The sequence below is a fragment of the Astyanax mexicanus genome, chromosome 2 (genome assembly GCF_023375975.1).
Source record: "Astyanax mexicanus isolate ESR-SI-001 chromosome 2, AstMex3_surface, whole genome shotgun sequence".
NCBI classification, from domain to species: Eukaryota; Metazoa; Chordata; class Actinopteri; order Characiformes; family Acestrorhamphidae; genus Astyanax; species Astyanax mexicanus.
The window spans coordinates 72,158,008-72,179,973 of record NC_064409.1 but is presented as its reverse complement, the minus strand read 5'-3'; the positions used below and the strand labels follow the sequence as shown (position 1 = coordinate 72,179,973).

At 38.3% G+C, this 21,966-nt stretch overlaps 1 protein-coding gene across 1 annotated transcript; it reads left to right on the top strand.

Annotated features, from left to right (window-relative positions):
- The first annotated feature begins 1,010 nt into the window (after nucleotides 1-1,010).
- Nucleotides 1,011-21,820, top strand: LOC103045474 (cilia- and flagella-associated protein 69). Its single transcript, XM_022671992.2, has 23 exons — nucleotides 1,011-1,281; nucleotides 1,385-1,441; nucleotides 4,328-4,393; nucleotides 5,393-5,502; nucleotides 5,587-5,663; nucleotides 6,271-6,366; nucleotides 6,592-6,744; nucleotides 7,073-7,247; nucleotides 8,239-8,362; nucleotides 8,480-8,528; nucleotides 8,607-8,728; nucleotides 8,824-9,058; nucleotides 10,962-11,126; nucleotides 11,233-11,348; nucleotides 12,024-12,142; nucleotides 13,100-13,181; nucleotides 15,968-16,160; nucleotides 17,776-17,913; nucleotides 18,023-18,099; nucleotides 18,488-18,685; nucleotides 19,875-19,961; nucleotides 20,109-20,213; nucleotides 21,096-21,820. Exons 1-23 carry the CDS (start codon nucleotides 1,159-1,161, stop codon nucleotides 21,267-21,269), a joined length of 2,841 nt encoding a protein of 946 aa, XP_022527713.2. The 5' UTR covers nucleotides 1,011-1,158; the 3' UTR covers nucleotides 21,270-21,820.
- The last annotated feature ends 146 nt before the right edge of the window (nucleotides 21,821-21,966 follow it).

The window sequence follows — 21,966 nt, the reverse complement described above, 5'->3', positions numbered from 1 at the left end:
CTGACACCTAGCGTTCAAACTTTGAATTATTATATGATTATAAAAATCTTTTTAATAGCAGGCCGTAGTTTGGACGAAGATTAATAATGGGAAATGAGTGTGAATTTTTCTTTTGCTAAATACGGCAAAAAATTAGTACCCTGATGTAATTCAAATCGATATTCAAATATTTTGCCAATATTATTGGCTGTGTAAATTGGGGAGGAAATGGGATAAAAAATTGAAATAAATTAGAAAAAAATATTAAATATTTTAGTTAATTTAATTTATTTGCTATATAAATTTTACAGTAGAATATAAGAGCCTTATTTTATGTGCACTACAGACAGAAAACAGCATTTCTTACCTATTTTTCCATCATTGGAGATAATTCAGGTGTGTAAGGGTGGAGATATTTCAGGTGTAAGGGTTCAGAGATGGAGATATTTCAGGTGTGTAAGGGTTTAGAGATGGAGATAATTCAGGTGTGTAAGGGTTTAGAGATGGAGATTTTTCAGGTGTGTAAGGGTTCAGAGATGGAGATATTTCAGGTGTAAGGGTTCAGAAATGGAGATATTTCAGATGTGTAAGGGTTTAGAGATGGAGATAATTCAGGTGTGTAAGGGTGGAGATATTTCAGGTGTGTAAGGGTTCAGAAATGGAGATATTTCAGATGTGTAAGGGTTTAGAGATGGAGATAATTCAGGTGTGTAAGGGTTTAGAGATGGAGATTTTTCAGGTGTGTAAGGGTTTAGAGATGGAGATTTTTCAGGTGTGTAAGGGTTCAGAGATGGAGATATTTCAGGTGTAAGGGTTCAGAAATGGAGATATTTCAGGTGTGTAAGGGTTCAGAAATGGAGATATTTCAGGAGTGTAAGGGTTCAGGGATGGAGATTTTTTAGGTGTGTAAGGGTTCAGAAATGGAGATATTTCAGGTGTGTAAGGGTTCAGGGATGGAGATTTTTTAGGTGTGTAAGGGTTCAGGGATAACGCGGTGTGGACCGCGCGGGGCTCCGTAGGCTGGTGCAGGTTGCTAGGTTACTGTTGTGTATATGGGTTGTATCTAGCGGTATAAAGCGGTACTCGGACAGAGAGCTGTGTTTTAACTCCGGTTTAACTCGGTTATCTTCGTTACTGCGGGTTTTTAATGCGGTTTAAAGTGAGAACAGCGCTGTCGGGATGTTCTCGGTGGAGGCGCGGGTGACGGGCAGAGCGCAGAAAGGCTTCAGGACCGGGAGAGCCGCGCCACACTTCCCCTCCATAACCCAGCTCCACACCCACACCTCCCCCGAGCAGCCGGAGGTGAGCCTCACACTGGGGGGCTCTCTCAGTGTGGAGCAGCTTCAGTTTATTTATCCTGAATTAAATCAAATCTGATCTGATCTGATCGGCTGTGTGTTTACAGGCTGCTAGGCATCCAGACCTGCCTCGTGTGATTCGCCTGCTGGAAGAGCCAGTTTCAGTAAGTAGCTAAAACCTCAGATCAAACCAACTTTAGCACAAAGTTTATGTACACACCTCTTCTCATTCAGTGCTTTATTTAATTATTTTTTACATTGTAGTTTAATATTAAATAGATGGAAACAATTAAGGGATGCATGTGGAATTTTGTAGTAAACAGTAAATAAAAGTGTTCATCTTTCACAGTCCCCTGATCTAAACCTGATCAACTGAGATGATTCAATTCAATTCAATTCAATTCAATTTTATTTATATAGCGCTTTTTACAACAAAGTTTTTCACAAAGCAGCTTTACAGAGAAAAACAGGTCTACACCTCTTATGAGCAGCACCACAGAGATGCCAATTTTATGGTGACACAGTGGCAAAGAAAAAAAACTCACTTTAAGAGGAAGAAACCTTGGAAGGAACCAAGACTCAGTCAGAGGAACCCATCCTACTGGGGTTGACCCGCTCAGTACAAACAAATAACAAACAACAAACAAATAACAGAACAAAACAGTACAGAGAATTAATGTGAACTATGGGTAATATAACAGGTACTAATTTATGAATATAAAAATGTGACAAACTATAGAGCTATGGCTAATACAGAAGCAGATTCTGAGTGTGTTAATGGTAATCAGTGCAGGGTTGCAGAGCCGGAGAACAACACAGCAGGCAGTGGAGAGCCAGGCTGGGAACATCAGGAACAGGGCATCTCCATACATGTAAAAGAGATAGATAGAGAAAACAGAAAGGAAAGAAAGAGAGAGAAAAAAGCAGGAGTTAGAAGGGTTGTGTAATAATTCTGATGAGTAGAAGGACAGGGCTGATTCCGGAAAGCTGGAACCACAAACGGACACATCCAGGCAGGCAGGCCGGCCGGCCAGGCATCTCAGCACATGTGAGAGAGATAGAGAGAGAGAGAACAGAGAGGGGAGGGAAGAAAAATGGGTTAGAATGGTTTTATAAAACTCTAGGGCTGCAAGGATTAGTCGATATAATCAACAGTGTCAATTATTTAAATTTATCGACTACAAATTTCACTGTTGACTAATCATTAATTTGTAACAGTAACTGTTACTGCATTACACAAAGTGCAGGGGACAGGAGTGCAATGGGAGATGGGTAAATGACTCACTCACACAGTTTACACTTAGACTTAGACAACTTAGACACTCAAGTCTGTGTCTCCAAAAGTGCCCAAACACAACAGATAATTATCAAAAATATCAGTACCTTTTCATGTTAAACAACATCTAGACGTTTAAATAGCATTTCAAGTCTTATGTTCAGCTGTTTCTATCGTTTTTAGAGATGGAGAACATGGCTGAAATAATCACTGACTAATCGACTAATCGAAAAAAAATAATCATCAGAGTAGTCGACTACCAAAATAATCATTAGTTGCAGCCCTAGAAGGAAAAGCAGCAACTATTGTTCAGCACCTCCAGGATCTCCAGCACCTCATTAAAGACTCTGAGAAAACTATTCCAGGTGACTCTCCCTCATGAAGATACTGAGATTAAAATCACACCAAGAGTGTGTAGATCTGTCCTCAAAGATAAATGTGCTACTTTGAAGAATCTAAAATATAAAACATATTCTGGTTTGATTAACACTCTTTGTTTACTATATAGTTTTACATGTGATCCTGTGCAGCTTTAACGTCTTCAATATTAAATTTACAATGTAGAAAATTATACCAAGATGCTGTTTTTGCATTGTGTAACAAATTTCGACCGTGTAACATTTATCTGACACATCCATATCAGAATCTAAATTTCATAAAAAAAAGAATAAAAAAAAAATCTAATTAGAGAATTTATTAGAGAATATCTGAAATTCTGGTTGTGAGGGGAAGAAATAAAACCACATATAAAACAACTGTCAGGCAGTGGTGGACAGTAACAGATTAAATGTGTGACTATTCATACAAAAATGGTGGAATGTTATTAAATATATGGATGCAAAATGGAAAAAAAAAATGTATTGATGAACCAGTGATTATAGCATTAAATTTAAATCTTAAACTAAAACATTGCTTGCTAACAAAAAAGTTATTTATAGCTATCTGGTTGTGCCTAATGGAAACGGTTTTCCTTCAGTGTTTTATGTTTATGTCAACAGTGCACAAATGATTACTTATAGTCTATTACGAGATCAAGATTTTTAATGCAGGAGTGACACTGGAGTCTATTTATCTAAAATAAGCGGAATAACCTGAAAAAAATCTTTTTTTTAAATAGAAAAATCATAGTAGAACATTATAGAGCCATAATCCATAATAACTCATGATTCTTTTACTTTTGATATTTAACTGCATTTGAAGGTAAATACTTTTCTACTCCCCACTCAAGTGGAGTGGACTTTTTCTTGAGTAATATTTAACCCTGACTAAATCTATTTAACTCAACTGCATGTTTTTTTTTTGAGTAGCATTTATTATCTTGTTACAGTGGTGTGTCTACAAGGTGTGGAATCTGCAAGTGAACAGTCAGTTCTTAAAGGTGATTTGAATCAGCAAAACTTGTTAAGCATAAGAATCTTAGCCACTTTTACAAGAGCCAAACTATAGTGGTTAATCGAATGGGTCAGGACATCTGCAGAACATCAGGCAGGTCTGGTGTGATGTTCCTGGTATGCAGTGGTCAGTACCTGAGACGGACAACTGGTGAACTGGCAACAGGTTCAACTTACAGGCCTTGCTCCTACTAAATAACGTATCCTCCTGCTAACATCTTAGTACCAGATACCACAGGACACCTTTAGAGGTCTTGTGGAATTCATGTTTTGATTGTAGGGCATATTAGGCAGATGGTTTTAATGTTATGGCTCATTGATGTATTGGTGTAACCGAGAACTCTGCTGAGTATAACCCTGTGTATTGTCTGTTTATTTTACAGAGCTCACTAAAGGAGAGGCACATATTTGCGTTGAAGAAAGTGGTGAAAAGATGTCAAACAGGATTTGTATCCTCACTGAACTGATGAAGTCTGGTAAAATTAGATAATAATCCTGATCGGAGCTGAAATTCTTATTTAAAAAGTGTGCTCCTTGTACCAGCCTGTGGATCTAATGATGTCAGTTGTGATAAAGGTACGGTAGGTATTATGCCAAGCCCTGTGGGAACCCAAGCTGCCGAGCTGGTTCTCTTGAGCCTAATTACAGCCAATTTGCCTTCTTATGCTGATTCTTTTTAATATTCCTGTATAATGGATATTGTCAATGCTTAAAAAACACTGACCCAACTGTACATGTAATTACACAGAGTGTAATTAGTGCAGTTTAAATCAGACAAAGTGCTATATATTTTGAAAAAAAAAGAAAGATACAGTACTCAGCATGTGTAAGTATTTAAATAGCATTTTTATCTAGTCAAATCAGTGAAATCTACAACACTGTTATCTAGTCGGTGGGGTTTTATACACAACTCTAACTAAACTGCTGTCTGACACCAATCTTTACATGTAAACTAATAATAAAAAAGCAATACTGTGTTTTTGAAAATCAGTACAGTAATTGCAAAGCAGATTTTTGTGATACAATATGATATCATACATTTCCATATTTCCTACAGCCACAATGTGCACGGCGATAAATATTATGTATTGTGAAAATGTCTTCAAATATTTTGATACAATTTGTTTTTATATTAATATTTTTATATTTTATTAACATTGCCCTATTTGACTTCTACCTTCTTGTATAGTTCAGATGAACAAAAAGCCATCCAGAGATTTTATTTAGTGTGTAATGCTAGTGTGAAAAAGCCATTCCTAAAGAACCATTGATTGTTGATCATAATTTGAGTTTTTACAGAGGTTCTATAGCATTATTCCAATTAAGCCATAAGTGTCCCTTCATCATTTACTGTTCTTGTTGTACTTCTTGTTTTACATGGATGTTGAACATGATTGTGAGAGTAATAAAGGCTTCTTAAACACTTTCCTTAACTCATCTGTCCAAAGCTTCTGAAAGATCTGGCAGATCTTTTCAGAATTCTGAACATCTGTGCTGAAAGATCTAAAGATCATCCTGAGTATGCTCCTGTACTGTGTGACCTGCTACATATATGCAGGTAGGACCTTCTTCACAGTGTAAATAATTAATACTTTGAATCCAGTGGTGTATCAAAGTTATTTAATACATTATTTTCTTCCAGGCTTCCTTTCTTGAAGGAGAAGGCTTCTGATGAGCCGAACTATGCCAGCGTTGTGACAGACTCTCTGTCTCAGCTGGGTAAGTGAAAACTCTCTAAAACTCTGGCTGAATGTATTTTATAACAATGCTGCTGATTAGTTTGATACAAATAATTTGGTAAAAAGCAGGATCCTTAGAGCAGGTATTACTATTTAAGTGGTGGGTCATTATTCTCAGCACTGCAGTGATTAGCATGGTGGTGGTGTATGAGGTGTTAGTGTGTGTTGGGCTGGTACAGTGGATCAGATACAGCAGTGCTGCTGGAGCTTTTAAACACCTCAGTGTCACTGCTGGACTAAGAATAGTCCACCAACAGTGTCCTGTGGGCAGCATCCTGTAAGCACTAATGAAGGACTGGAGGACGACCAACACAAACTGTGCAGCAACAGATTCAGAGCTTCTGTCTCTGACTTTACAGTTTTTTAAAACTCCAGCAGCATTGCTGTATGTAGATCAAAAGAGTAATCAACAGAGAAATAAAGAAAGAGGTGAACTCTAAAGAACACATTATAAGACCAATCATACCATGACGGATTTAATAACTTTGTGATAATGGAAAATTGTGCATATTTGAAATGTATAAATTGGTAAAATTGTTGCTTGTATACCTTGTGGGAGTCTGCTGATAATTGTTTTTTCATGGTAGGTTTATTCATGAGGGTGCCAGACTGTAAAATCAGAGAGCAGATCTGCACTTCCATCATATCCCTGTACAGCACAGACAAGGCAAGACAATATGATGGTGAGTCTTTACAATACACCGTAATATTGAGGATTTTGAAAAGGATATTTTTTGAGTGAGAACCACCAACTGCTACATACTAATTCACATTAACAGATGCACACACGTCCATTAAAACATGATATTTAATGGAGCTAAAAGTGGTTCTTCTGTGGCATTAAACAATTCTGTTTTCTTACACAGCACTAATATCTATATGCATGTTCCACTTTCTTCATATATCAGGTGTGTGTCCCATAAGCCTGGGTTACAGGCAAGAGCTGGTGGAGTGCAGTGGTCTGGCAGAGACTTTGACGATGTCTCTGGCTCTTCTGGAGAACCAGCTGCCTGCCAAACATCAGGTCCTAAGGGCTCTACAGATGCTCTCCAGCTCCTCTTGTGAGTTCTGCATCTATCTAAATTCATATGCTTACTGTTTTTTTCTAATGAATCTAATTATTCATACAAAATTGCCCTTGTAGCAATTATTCTTAGGACAGTTCCTGGGTTTTGTTTCCTTAGAGCTTTGAAGCTAATGAAGCTAATAAATAAAGAATGCCTGCTGTTGTGGGTCTCACATGGGTGTAAAATGGGCTAGGTAGAAGGTGCAGACTTCAGACAGCAAACATATCTTGGCCATTAACTCCACTTGGTCTAATGAAGCTTACACAACTGATGGACATGGTTTATTATGTTAATGTCCTGCATTATGTGGCTTTTTTGGCAGTCAACTGTAGCTTGATCCTGAAGGCAGAAGGAGCCCAGAAAATCTGCTTCCACATGAACGAGCCGGACCCATCCGGGCAGGTGTTGTTTCGCTCCTCCGAGATCTTGTGGAACCTTCTGGAGAATGGCTCCAGGGAGGAGGTCACTAGCCAGCTCAGCAACATGGACTGCATCATGTAGGTTTACGTTACTATTGTTTATTGATGATTTCTCCAAGAAACTGGGGTCCTACAGGAGCTCCACCACAGCTCCACCACTTTTAATTTTTTGTGTTTCTTGCAAATACTGTGAGTGTGATTGCAGTTCAGAAATGTTGCTGTCAAATAGATGTTTGCTGCTAAGGTGTTGCTACATGGTTGATAAGATTTTAGTATAGAGTTTTTTTTGTTTGTTTGTTTTATACTAAAACTTTTGTGTAAATGTTGGAGTCTGCCAGCATTTGACTAAATTGTGGAATGTAAATACATCTGCAAATGAAACTCTCAGCTAAAAACGGGTTGCCAATGTTTTTATTTTTATTGGATAGCACTGCTAACTGCGGCTGGATAGCACTGCTAACCAGGGCTGGCTAGCACTGCTAACCGTGGCTGGATAGCACTGCTAACCGCGGCTGGATAGTACTGCTAACCGCGGCTGGGTAGCACTGCTAACAGCAGCTGGCTATGCTGCTAACCATGGCTAGCACTCACCTCTAGACAAAATACTGGAAATCTAAGCTTGATGTAAATGAACAGAAGTGCTTTATTTACCCATATAAACAGTTTTCATTTGACTTTGAAAGAAAATGTGTTCTTTTTTTAAACAGTTACAGTTTTGTTTACTTAGGCACTTCCCCCAGGATCCCCATTAAAAGGGAAACATGGCGACACCCTTGCTCACTTCGATGTAGGCATTCTTACTAGTTTTGCTTAATGTGCCTTATAATCTGGTGTGCCTTATGTATTAAAATAGAAAATAGACGTTCATTGATAGTGCACCTTATAATCTGGTGCGCCTTATAGTGGGAAAAATACAGTAATGTTTGGACAGTGCAGTACATTACAAAGTGTATGTCATATGTTTTTATATAGGTTTATGTTTTAACGCCAGTCTTGTTGTTTACTACTTTTTTATATACCAGAGGTTTATAAGTGGAACTGCTTGTTGATTAAGTGTTTTAAATGACAGTTTCTTGAAAGAGGCTTTTTTGCATCATCTTCTTGATGGCTACCGTCATTATGACCAGCAGCTCCGAAATGACCTTCTAGTGATTATAACCCTGATTGCTGAAAACCCCAGTGCCCCACTAATTGTAAGTACGCTGGATTGAGATGATGTCCTTCTAATTCAGTCATTATCCTCAGTGCTTTCAGTACTGATTGTTTTATTCTCTCTTCATATTTAATCAACTTTAATGTCCTTTTAACAGGAGAGTGGATTTGCCAAGCAACTTATTCTTTTTGTCACTTTTCCTGAACGTAAGTTTATTTATTTTCTTTAGATTGTAATTTTTGAGATGTTTGCAGAATTTACTGACTTATTTTCTTGTTCTGCAGTGAAGAGCCACAACCCACTGATCCGAAAACTCAAGCTGGCCTTCACCAATGAGGACTTTGAGATGAAGAAGTTACTGCTGAATCTGGTTGTGGTTCTGTCCAGAGACCTTTCAGCGGTTCAGGTGAGGAGAACGTCAAGTGTAACAGATGTGCGCAATGAAGCTGAAACTCTTTTTATATGTATTTACCTGTGCATGTCTGTGTTTTTGCTGAGTAGCTGTTTAAAGAGAGCCGTGTGATGCTGGCCCTGATGCTACTGGTGCGGCCCAGTTCGTCTGACAGCCGGCCCAGTGGAAAGGGCAGACGCAGCTGGACTCCTGTTCAGCAGGAGGAGCTGCAGCTGCAGGCTTTAGCCACCTTGGCTACGGTGGCACCGCTCATGATAGAGGAGTATATATCGTGCCAAGCCAACGTCTGCCTGCTGATGCTGCTGGAGTGGTGCACTCAGCAAGGTAACACACCTGACTACAGCAAGTTTACTTGGATGTGCGCAGTTTTAACTGTTATATACCGTTTTTTTTTATTACAGTACGGGTGTGAGAGAGAGACAAGTCATGGGCCTAATCTATGGCAAGCTGTTATCTACAATGGTTAAAAACCCCAAATCAGATTCTCTTAAATGCATGTTTTGCTACTAACAATTGTCAAGTGTAAAATTACTGCTAGTAAAAAGAGTATTATCTTACATTTTTTACAGATTAATAAACACAATCGCTAAATTGTCTTAAAAAGTCTTAACAGTCGTTAGCCTTCTAGTGGTTAGAGTTCTAGCGATTAACCTGCTAGCCTTCCAGCGGTTAGCCTGTTAGTTTTGTAATGGTTCGCTTGTTAGCGGTTAGTGTGTTCACCTTGTAGTGGTTAGATTGTTAGTGGTTAGCCTGTTAAGCTTTTAGCGGTTAGCCTTCTAGTGATTAGCCGGTAATCCTTTTAGCGATAAGCCTTGTAGCATTTAGCTTTTAGCGGTTAGTCTGTTAGCCTCTTAGCGATTAGCTTTTTAGCGGTTAGCCTTCTAGTGGGAAGCCCTGTAGCGGTTAGCCTGTTAGCGTTGTAGTGGTTAGCTTGTTAGCGGTTAGCCTGTTAAGCTTTTAGCGGTTAGCCTACTAGTTATTAGCCGGTAATCCTTTCAGCAATTAGGCTTGTAGCATTTAGCTTGTTAGCGGTTTAGCCTTTAGAGGTTAGCCTACTAGTGATTAGCCTGTAATCCTTTTAGCGATTTGCCTTGTAGCATTTAGCTTGTTAGCGGTTAGCCTGTTAGCCTCTTAGTGATTAGCTTTTTAGCGGTTAGCCTTCTAGTGAGAAGACTTGTAGCGGTTAGCCTGTTAGCGTTGTAGTGGTTAGCTTGTTAGCGGTTAGCCTGTTTTAGCAGTTCGCTTTTTAGCAGTTAACCTTCTTCCGGTTTGCCTGTTAGTGTTTTAGCGGTTAGCCTTCTAGTGGGAAGACCTGTAGCGGTTAGCCTGTTAGCGTTGTAGTGGTTAGCTTGTTAGCAGTTAGCCTGTTTTAGCAGTTCGCTTTTTAGCAGTTAACATTCTTGCGGTTTGCCTGTTAGTCTTTTAGCGGTTAGCCTTCTAGTGGTTAGTCTGTTGGCAGTCAGCCTTTTAGCATTTTAGCAGTTAGCTTATTAGCCTTTTAGCAGTTAGCCTTCTAGAGGTAAGTCTGTAGCAGTTAGCCTTCTAGCAGTTAGCCCGTTAGCCTTTTAGCAGTTAGCCTTCTATTGGCTAGCATTTTAGTGGTTAGTCTTTTCCAGTTCTCAAGGATATGAGCATGTCTGAAGACAATAAAGGCAACAAAACATTGTTATTTTTTTCTCTATGCACAAATATAGATGGTTTGTCAAGACTTGTTTGGATTGCTTACAGTTTTGCTATGACGCTAAAACGAGTAGAAAATTTTTAATTAAATTTTGTTTATTTTTTTAAATAACAGTAAGCTAGAAACCTCATGTATGTGAATATATTCGATTATTTACAGCTTAATTCAGTTTAAGGTAAAGGTGTCATGATTTGGGCAGGCAGTTTGTACAGTGCTAATTGCTTAAGTGTAGGGCTGCACAATATTGGAAAATATTGACATCCCGCATGCCATAATATTCATAATTCAATCTGCCTTAGATGATTGGAGTGACAAATATTCAAACACCTTTTAAAATTGTAATTTAACATTGCATAAAATGTTGCATGTCAAGTGATGTGAGTATCGCACTAATGTTCACAGTGATGCAGGCATTGCTGAGAGGATGTATTGTGCAGCCATAATCGAGTATAAGCTTTCTTTACTTGTTGGCTGCATTAGCCTCATCACTTTTTTTTTTACACCTGTGCAGTCATTATTGCATTCCTTTCGCTGTGTTTGGAACAGATGGTTATTTTGGCCAGGGTCATGCTTTCCACGGGGCTGGAGGACGGGGTGGGAAGAAGGCTCAGATGAGGTACTGCGTTCGCCTCCTCAGGTGCATGACATCCCTTAGCAACAACATCATCAACCAGGATCTCTGTGACCAAGGAGCCATCAGCCAACTTCTTGGTAAATGTTGCAGGATATTTTATAGACCTTATAAGTTTATTATACCTAATCAGTCATGTAAAAAAAAATATTTGAGTATCTGTGCATTAACTTGTGTTTTGCTTAGGGTTGCTAAGGCGATTCCAGGAAAGAGAGGAAGAGGAAGATGCAGTGTGTGTTGAGATTCAGACAGACGTGCTTCTCACCCTGACTACCCTCTGTGAGGAAGACATGCACAGGAAGGTGAGACACCCGGAGGGTTCTTTTCCTCCAGTGAAGTTCAGCTGCTGACGCACTCAGTTCTGGGCTGTTCCAGGTTTTAAAGAGCCCATGTCATGGATTTTCAGAATTTTAGAATTTTCAGAATGGTTACCACATTAATTACATGTAACCTTTTAAAATAGCATCTACAGCGTCCAATAATGCTGAACACAATTCCACTGCTCCACAGCTCTAACCCACACCATAGTGTCATTAGGTTCATGATTATGTCCTGTGTGGACTTGCACATATGTGTCAGCTATGGATGCAAATTAAAGTAGATTAATGTATTCATTAGAAGCAAAGTCCACAAGCATTTGCACATGGTGTACATAGTGTATTTGCACCTTTTAACAGTAGCAGCCAACTATATTCTTGGCCAGTAGATGGTGCGATAATACTAAACCAAAGTATCAAATAAACTCTAAATGTAAGCCATATGTAATTGCTTAAATAACCAAGGGGGTGACAATTTGTGCAGTGATTTGTATCATTGTTTTTTTTGTGTAAATTCTTGTTTAAAAAAATAATTATATTAACCAAAATTTAATGTATAAAATCAATAAAAGGTAAAATAAAAAATCCAGTTGGGTGAATACTGTTGACAGATATTGTTTCTGATAATAATATATCTGTGTTTGTGTGATGTATGTGCAGGAGCTGTTTGGTTCTGAGGGAGTGGAGATGGTGATCCGCTATCTGAAAATGAACCCGGCTCAACTCCAAAGCGGCCTGGGACACAACAGACTGTTTGCATCCACAGTGGACTGTGTGTGGTGAGTTACTCACAAGCTCTACACATCCAGTATTCAGACAGTATTATCACCTCGGTCTAACTGAGGCAGTTTAAGTGAGGGTTTTTTTTCCACTTTATTTCAATCTTTTCCCATTTTTTCCCCAATTAACATGGCCAATTATTCAACCCACTCATTAGGACTCCCACTGTCACTAATAATGTCCCAACACCAGGAGCGTGAAGACTACTAGCACATGTCTTCTCTGATACATGTGAAGTGAGCAACCTCCTCTTTTCGAACTGCTGCTGATGCAGCATGGCCGAGTAGCATCACAGTGCACTCGGAGGAAAGTGCAGCGACATGGTTCTGATACATCAGCTCACACATGCCTTGTGCTGATCGACATCACCCTTTGAAGTGATAAGGGAAGAAAACCCCATCTACCCACCCATAGAGAGCAAGGCCTATTGTGCTCTCTCAGTGCTGCAGTAGCTGATGACAAGCTACATGAAGAGGATTCGAACTGGCGATCTCCTGGCAGTTTAAGTTTGAATTTACTAAGCTTTGGTGTTTCTTACCCTTTGCCTGAGGAGACATTATTAGAAAATTTAGTAGTGCATTTAGTAACACTTACCTCACTGTATGTGTTAAATCATACACAAATATATTACATGACTCCACCCTGTCCTGTAAGCAACACTTAAAAACACAGAGGCAAGTAGCTTGTACTAAAGATGAATACTGTGTTCACAAATGTTTTTTAGCAGCTTGTGTTACTGATCTGAGGTTGTCTTACCCACTACAAACTATTGACATTATTTTAAACATTTATCTCAGAAATAAGAGCTTTTACTGAAAAACTCCATATCACATTCCAAAGCAAGTTGTTGGTATATTCTAGATTTCTCCTGGAAGTGTGTGTGCATTAGTGAAAGCCTAAAAGACTCTAACTATGCTTGTTTTTCTTGTTTTGCTCACTCATGTAAAAATCTACAGGTCCTGCATTGTTGGCTGTTACTTAACAGAGGATTTATTTCTGGAGAAGGAAGGAGCTTTTCTCTTACTTGACTTTCTCCATGTAAGTAACACCAAAAAAATAACCATAAAGATTCTTGTATGTGTCTGGTCTCTACTGTTTAAAGAGACTTTCTACTAGATTTGGAGCATTCCCTTGTAAAAGAAACATGTTTTAAGTATTTTGTTTAATTAAAATATGTACTTCAATACATACTAAATGTACTATTTTGGAACAACCTATGGCAACTATGGTATATTTCAGTTGTAATTAAGTTGTCTTTAAACACAACATTAAATTGTGCTTTTTAACTTCTTTGAACTTGAGCAGATTTAAGTATGTGTTTTTGAACACCTTTTTTAATACACCTAAAGTATATTGTGAATGTACTACTTTGCGTATTGATGCACATACTGTGTACACCTTAATGATACTGGGAAAAAAATACACTAAACAGAATTTAATGCCTGTATATATACTCCATCAACACAATGTCCAATTTAAAGCACATTGCTTAAAAATATAATTCATGGAAATACAGAGAAAGTATATTAAATTGAAAATGCACTTTTAGTATTCTTTACCTAATTTGACTGTATTTTTAATGCTCTTAAGTATACTTTCTTTTTACAAGGGTTGCTGTGTTGATTTGATTGCATGAAGTGACAAAAATGCTTTATTAAGCATCCTAGCCCTTCAACTCAGCCAAAAGTATTGGCTGGAACTCCATCATTCCAGAGAACACAGTTCCACTGCTCCACAGCTCAATACTGGGAGCCCTTCACCCCACTAGCCCACACTTGGCATTAGGCATAGTGCCGATAGGTTCATGTGCATATGCTTCAGATAGTCTTATTTTATCAGCAGGAGTCTCTACAGGGACTACAGGTGCTGGTCAACGAATTAGAATAATTTGAAATAGTGCAATCATGAAATTCTTTGAATGCATTTTTTGTGCAGAAAGCAAATCAGGTGTTCACCGCACCTGTCCTACTCGTTAGACTAATCACAGAACTCGTTACCTGGAAAAAAATTTGCTCAGCTGAGCTTTCCAAAAGGCCCATTTAGGCCATTTAACTGTGACACTGTTGTTTTATTGAATTAGAATAATGGAGAAACCGTTTCATTGAATTAGAATAATTTTTATTATAATTACAATCATCACTTTCTAAGTATTTTGTGGCTGCCCTCTTGGCTTGTATGACTGCCTGAAGTCTCCGCGGCATCGATTTGACCAGCTTGTCGCAAGTTTCCGCACTCACAGCTTCCCAGGCAGTGGAGATGTTCTGCTTCAGTTGGTCCAGCGTAGTAGGCTTTCTGTCGCGAATTTTCCGCTTGACGATGGCCCAAAGGTTTTCAATGACATTGAGGTCAGGCGAGTTGGCCGGCCATGCCAAAACTTCAAGCTGTTTTTTAGTGAACCAATCTTTGGTCGACTTTGCCGCATGAGCCGGTGCAAGATCCTGTTGAAATATGAAGTCTTCTTCGCCGAACTGTTACTCAACAGTCGGAATCAGGAACGTTTCCAGAACATCTTGATATACGGCAGCATTGACAGTCTTCTTGAGGAAGCAGAGTTTCCCTACACCTCGAGCGGACATGCATCCCCAGACCATAACGCTCTGGGGAAACTTGACGGATCTTTTCACGCACTCGTGGTTGTAGGTTTCGCCACCACGACGCCAGACACGAGGACCTTGGTCACCGAAGGAGATGCAGAAGCGTGATTCGTCACTGAAGACCACACTTTCTGCCAGTCTTCAGCAGTCCACTCGCCGTGTTCTTTGGCCCACTTCAGCCGTTTCTCCATTTGTTTCTTGTTCAGCATCGGTTTTACTGCTGGAACGCGAGATTTGAAGCCGAGTTCGCGCAGACGACGGTAAGTGGTTGATCTGGAGACGTCAGCGCCGGTCTGCTTGTTCCACAAGTCGGTGAGCTCGGAAGTGGACTTGAACAGGTTGCTGACTGCGATCTTTCTCAGCTGCTTGTTATCGCGAGCAGAAGTTTTTCGGACGCCGGAACAGTCGGTTGCTTGCTGCAGTTTTTCTTGAGAGCTTTGCAGACGGAAGACTGGCTGATGCCGAGCTGCTCAGCAATTTTAGTTTGGGTCAAGCCTTGTTGGCGAAGGTCTTGAATTTGAGCCACTATTCCGGTTGAGAGGTCGCGCTGCTTACCCCTGATTGATTTTACAACTTAGAAATTCTACTCAACCCTGACTTTATACTGCACAGTGAACACTCTTCACAGAAAACAAAAATTCGAGCATTTATTCTAATTCAATGAAACGGTTTCTCCATTATTCTAATTCAATAAAACAACAGTGTCACAGTTAAATGGCCTAAATGGGCCTTTTGGAAAGCTCAGCTGAGCAAATTTTTTTCCAGGTAACGAGTTCTGTGATTAGTCTAACGAGTAGGACAGGTGCGGTGAACACCTGATTTGCTTTCTGCACAAAAAATGCATTCAAAGAATTTCATGATTGCACTATTTCAAATTATTCTAATTCGTTGACCAGCACCTGTAGATGAGGGGTGTGTGTGTGTGTGTGTGTGTGTGTGTGTGTGTGTGTGTGTGTCAGCAATGGCTGCCACTAAAAGTAGATGAATGCATTCATTAAAAGGTGTGTCCACAAATATTTGAACATATAGTGTATTTACAGCATTTACAAACAACAGCCTAGTTTTTGTTTGCTTGACCAGCAGATAACACTGAAGCAAAATGTCAAGTGAAATTAAGCTAGGTGTGGTGCCAAGCAATAAAAAACACTGCTTCACTGTAACATCACAACATGAGCTTAGATAACCATAGCTTCACCACTAACCTCTGCCTCGCTCCACTTAAATTCACAGTTAAGCCCCAGGAGCATGAAGGGGGTGCTGCTGGGGACCCTGCTGGAGCTGTGTGACAACCCCAAGACCCTAGCACATGTCACAGCCTGGAGGGGAGAGAAGGAGCTCACTGCCCCTGCACTGCTGCTTCAGATGTGGCGGCAGGAGGAGGCAGAGCTTGGAGTTAAAAGAGACCAGCACAGCAGAATCACTGGTAAAACTTCACAGAGTTGATTGAGGATTGATCTTGGTCTGGAAATCGTTTCCAGTGCAGGGGCAAAAGTAGGGCACCTGATGCACAATCAAGGGGCTGCATAATCTAGAGAGGGTGTGGCTAAAACTGAAAACATAAATGGATGCAGTAAACCTTTAACAATGAGAGTGATGTTTTTAAACTTTGTACCATCATTTACTCTGTCTTATACCATCAGTTTATCCCATTTTGAGAGCACCTATTGGATACCAGATCACATTTAATTTACTGGGATGGAACCTGAATGAGAAATACAACTATACAGCACCGCATCCCATTTTGTCTACTGTAGAGGGCACCCTGTGGACACTGTATAGTAGGGGTGGCATAGAATGCACTTGAAACTCAAATACAAAAATACAACAGACAATGACACAACAGACAATTAAAAGAATATCAGGCAATATCAGACCTGCGACAACAGCATTTCTCATTTAAAATGTCTGTGACAGTTTTCTTAAAACTGACTTGGGGATAAAACGATCCAGCTTTAGTTTTTTGCAGTGAATTCCAGTGTTTGACTGCAGCAGCTTGGAATGCGGTCAAACCTTTCATGAGGGGTAAACCAGCATCCACAGATGGGCACTCATTAAGTCACATTATCAAAGTTTATAAAGTCTGGTGATTTATTAGCACATTTTTATTCTAAAATTTATGCTTTCTCCTTATCATTCACGTGCACACACCCAAACACACGCAGAGCTGCAGGCACATTTTATGTTTGCAAGTTGTTGAAGGTGCAATATAGAGCTACACTATTGTTTATTTTCTCCATTAAGGTTCTCATTTATACTGTTCTCAGTAACTGATTTAAAAATATTTTTAAAAATTTAGAATAAAAAATACAGCATATTGTTGTAATTAATATCATTATTTCTTTAACCGATTGGCACCACTTATACAGCTCTGAAAAAAAGAGACCACCTAAAAATTTAGTTTCTTTGATTTTACCAAACTGAAAACCTCTGGAATTTAATCAGGTGGAAGATGGATGATCACAAGCCATCAAACCAAACTGAACTGATTGAATTTTGCACCAAGTGTGGCATGAAGTTATCCAAAAGCAGTGTGTAAGACTGGTGGAGGAGAACATGCCAAGATGCCTGAAAACTGTGATTGAAAGCTCTGCATCTTTTTTTTTTTTGTTATTTCAGCCGTTTCTCATTTTCTGCAAATAAATGCTCTAAATGACAATATTTTAAATGTTGTCCACAGTTTATAGAATAAAACAACAATGTTCATTTTACTCAAACATGTATACCTATAAATAGCAAAATCTAAAACAACTGATTCAAAAAACTGAAGTGGTCTCAGAAAGTGGTCACAAAGCTGTATTACACCACTTATACTTTATTCTGGCCATTCTAACATTGATTTTTTTATTTACATTTAAATACCCATTAATAAAAGCTTACTCTTAAGGAGAGGAAAAGGTGCAATGGATAATTTTTTTAAAGGATTAGAAAATTGCTTAGGAAAGTAAAGGAACAAGCACTTACAGTAATACTAAGATACTGCTGTGTTGAAAGATTAGTGTGTGGTAAATAGTGTTTGGTGTTTTTTGTGTAATCTGCAGATGTGAAGAAGCCTATTCTTACACGGTATCAGGAGGAGGAGCCACTAGTGTCTGTACCTGCGAACACACCAAGTTCCGCGGTTATCGATGTGTCCGAGAACCTCCGCTCAAAAATCTACGCTCTGTTCCTCAGACTGGGTAAGATGAGAGTATTTAGGAGGAATTGGGCAGGGAGTGTGAGACTAAAAGAGAAAGAGAGAGATTAGATTTGATGCACTCATTCTAATGAGAAATAAATGCGTTCCAGGCTTTCAGGACCTGCAAGGTTTAACTGCAGAGGACTACATCACCTTAAGCATAGTGAGCAGATACTTGGACTTTAAGGTAATAATGGCAAATTTTAACTTTAACCCTTTCAGACCTGATTTATGTTTCAGTGATGAAAAAATATAAGAATACTGTTTTCTGTATGTAAAGCATTCTAAAAAGACACTAATATTATAATATAAAATCCAATAAACTAAAATATTTAAATGCTTTTTTGAAGTGTTTAACATTATTTTATATCTAACCTTTCTATCTCATAAATAATCTCTAAAATAATCTCTAAACAGTAAAATAAATACAATTCAAAAAGCGTGCTAAGCCGCTGTTTCAGTGGCTTGTAAACTTGTTTTTTTCAAAATGGAATACTATGATGACATTCCAATAGCTATTTAGTTACTATGCAGTTATTGTACACTGGTTTATGTTTGTATTTGTCTGTGTTCAGATAGGAGAGGTGTGGGCTGAGATTTCAGCTGAGCTGGAGTTGGAAGGGGTCAGGCCCATTACTCCGGATGCAGAGGCTCTCAGAACCATCATCCAGGCCAGTGAAGACACGGCCAAACATGTCTGCTCACTGCAGCAAAGCATTCTGGGCCAACAGGAACAGGAGGAGCTCAAAGAAGAGAAACGTGCATACGAAGAGGTAAATATTTCATCTAATATCCAGTTTCTGAAATGCACAATTCCTGCCTGCACAAACTGTTTTTAGTACTACTCTAAATCACATGGTCTTTGTTAAGTACTTGAAGATGACAGAGAATAAATGTATTTAGTATTTCAATATGTAGAAACAGTAAATATGTCACTTTATTATTTGACATCAGAATGAAACTTTTTTTTTTTAGGTTTTGATAAAAATAACATCTGCTTTTATTAACTGATAGAGCCCAGTGTGAGTTTGCCTTCTGTGGACACATATCTCCATAACTAGCACAGTCTAGAGGGTATTAGCTGTACTCCAGTAATCAGCTAGCATTATCTTGTATCACATTGGATTAGGACTTTCTCTAGTGTGCTAGGTGAATTCAATATTGAGAGTGTAAATACAGTATAATCAGTCAGGATTGTTTCATAACAGTTTTGGAATTGTGGAATTGGTCTGTTTTACAACTCGGCCTGTTTTTGTTTGCTGTATTTTAAATTAAAGAGGCAACAATGTAAACTATTGTTTAACCGTGCCAATAAAAATATACAGTTTCACAATCTATCAATATACTATTTCATTATTCTATTCTAACTTCAAATGCCATAAATATCTTTCATAAACTATCTGACTGTACCCTAACATTTAATTGACTATAGGTCTATCGTATTGTACACAATAATATCGCCAACTTTTTTTAATATTGTGAACGATATTATAACCTGAAATATCTTGCCCGATCACCCACCCCTAATTATTACATCAGGGTGCTACTATTTTACTGTTTTTAGCAAATCAAAAATTCACTGTTCACTGTTCTCAAGTATCATTATATATCTACTAGAGACAGATTATATCTGTCCAGTATCATTTATTTTACTTTAATCCTGGATATATGGCGATATTTGGAGTGCATTATTAGTATCATGACATTTTGCAACATTGACTTCTGTTACAAATCTTGTATTTTTTTTTTACTCAGTTAGGGGTGTGCCATATCATATATGCAATAGTAAAATGTAATTTTCATTTTGTTGCAGTAGTGTAAATATTTTTTTTTAATTCAATGTTTTGTCAGATTGCCAAGAGTATTGTTATCAAGAACATACCATGAAATATAGTGATATTATTTTAGGGTCATATCACCCCCTCCTAATGAACTATTCTGGTGATTATGTTGAACATACAGATGAGCCTAAACCGCAAGCAACATGAGCTGACCATGAAGTCCAGGCAGCATTATATCGCTAAGACATCAGACTATGAGATCTTAAAGGTGTGTGTGTTTTTTTTTATTTTTTATAATTTTAATTATTTTGTATGGTCAATACAGAATAAACATAATATCAATTAATTTCAAAGCAACATATTTAGCAAAACGTTACTTCATTTCCAACACTGAACTCTTTTTGGTTTCCCTCAGGAGTCGAAGCGACTGCAAGAAAGGTCTATTGAATCTTCACGGCCGAAGGACAGACCAGAGGGATTTATTTTTCACTCCACTCAAATCCAAGGCCTGCAGACCACTGTAAGAGCTGTGTGAGATATAATGACCTTTCACCCTCTTTCATTCGCTATAACAGATCAGCTACTCTTCCCAGGCTCTTCGTGTTTATCTGAGTATATGTCTGATTAGTTGGTGAGGCAGTTTGGATGATCAAGGGTGCTGGACATGTTGCCTGTTTAAAACATTGCTTATTAAATGATGAAATAAAATAAGTGTTTCTTTTAATGTCAGTCACTAGCGCAACCTTAACTCAAAGCAGCCTGTCTATTTTGGAATGTCTGTTGATTAGATGCAAAGAGCATGAAATGTAACACCACAGATGAACATGACTCAAATCTGAGTTTCTCATCAAATCCAATGTTTATCTTTGGCTGTTTACACTATGTTTTAAATGTGACCCATATCTGACATTCGTCTAAACAGTCCACACTGTGTAACTGATGTTCGTTCTCTAAACAGCTATGCTTCACGTTAAGTTTCGGTTTTATCCTTGCCAGAATCACAGGAGATATAACATTTTTTTCATGATAGTTTTTCCTGCTTTAAACACACCCATTTAACTCAGTAATGGGTTGTTAATGAGCTGACTAGTTGTATCAGGTGTGTTGGGAGCAGGAATAAAATTAAAAAAGTACAGAACAGTAATCCTCAAAGACCAGGGATGAGAAAAAATGCTTTAAAGAGCTTTTCTATAACACAATGACTCTTCTCACTACTATATAGTCTTCTTATTTTCTTAATAGATAATGTGAAGTTGAGATGGCAGTTTTACAATCCAAACTAATTTGTAATTCTGTCATAAAAAACTTCATTATTTGTATGATAATTGTACTGTAAAATATTTGTTGAATATTGTCTAATGCATATTTATGTGTTTGTGTGTGTTTGTGTTTTTTATAACAGAATTTCTACAGTCGTGTGGTGACGATAGAGAGCACCCCTGCAGCTCTGACTGGAGGACCTCTGGCAAATACAGATTTAGCCCTGGAGAGGGTCCCTATTCAGGGAGGTGCACTGAGAAAAGTTAACCCTACAAATGCTGAGCATGAGCTTCCCAATTCAGTCACTGTCAAATAAACACCATAGTAAAGACTATTAACCTCAAATACCCAATCCATCAGCTATGAAGCCTCCTGGGAGCAGAGTGTACTCCTGTGCACTCTGACTGACTGACTGTGTGTAGAATGATTGTAAGTAACTGTGAGTAGATCCTATAGAGATTATGCTCATCTCTCAGGTGTAGCCCAGCATTCCTAAAATAGATTATATATATTTTTGTTAAGCTCAAAAAGTGTCCAGTGAAACTGTTCATGTTTATTTTATGTAATAAGCTTTTTTCTTTATGCTTTAGTCTTGCAAATACCCATCTCCATTTTTGTCATGTTTTGCTTGTTGACATCATTTGAATCTGTAAATTGTGTGGAAATTTAATAATACATTGAATTATTTTTATTTAGTTGTAATAAAATATTTTATAATATAATATAATATAATAGAAACCCATCAGATTCGCGTTATGTCAAAATGTGAAAATCAGCTAAATGGAGTTACAAGGTTTTTGTCTGACAGGGTCATTATGTACACTGTGGCACAGCTCATCTATAATTAAAGTAAAATGTGACATAGAACTGTTGTAGCTGTCCTTGTAAAGACCGAATTGTCTGAACAGATTTAGTACTGAAATAACAAAAAAATCATTTTAATGGTATTTTACTACTACTACTACATATTTTCCTGTGTGACATGACATTTTATGACAAGATGGATACTGGAG

Excerpts from the sequence above, each read along its gene's own strand:
- LOC103045474 (XM_022671992.2), top strand. The coding sequence starts at position 1,159 with ATGTTCTCGGTGGAGGCGCGGGTGACGGGCAGAGCGCAGAAAGGCTTC. Across the intron at positions 6,367-6,591 it reads CAAGGCAAGACAATATGATG|GTGTGTGTCCCATAAGCCTG; the intron begins GTGAGTCTTTAC and ends TTCATATATCAG. Across the intron at positions 7,248-8,238 it reads AGCAACATGGACTGCATCAT|TTTCTTGAAAGAGGCTTTTT; the intron begins GTAGGTTTACGT and ends TTTAAATGACAG.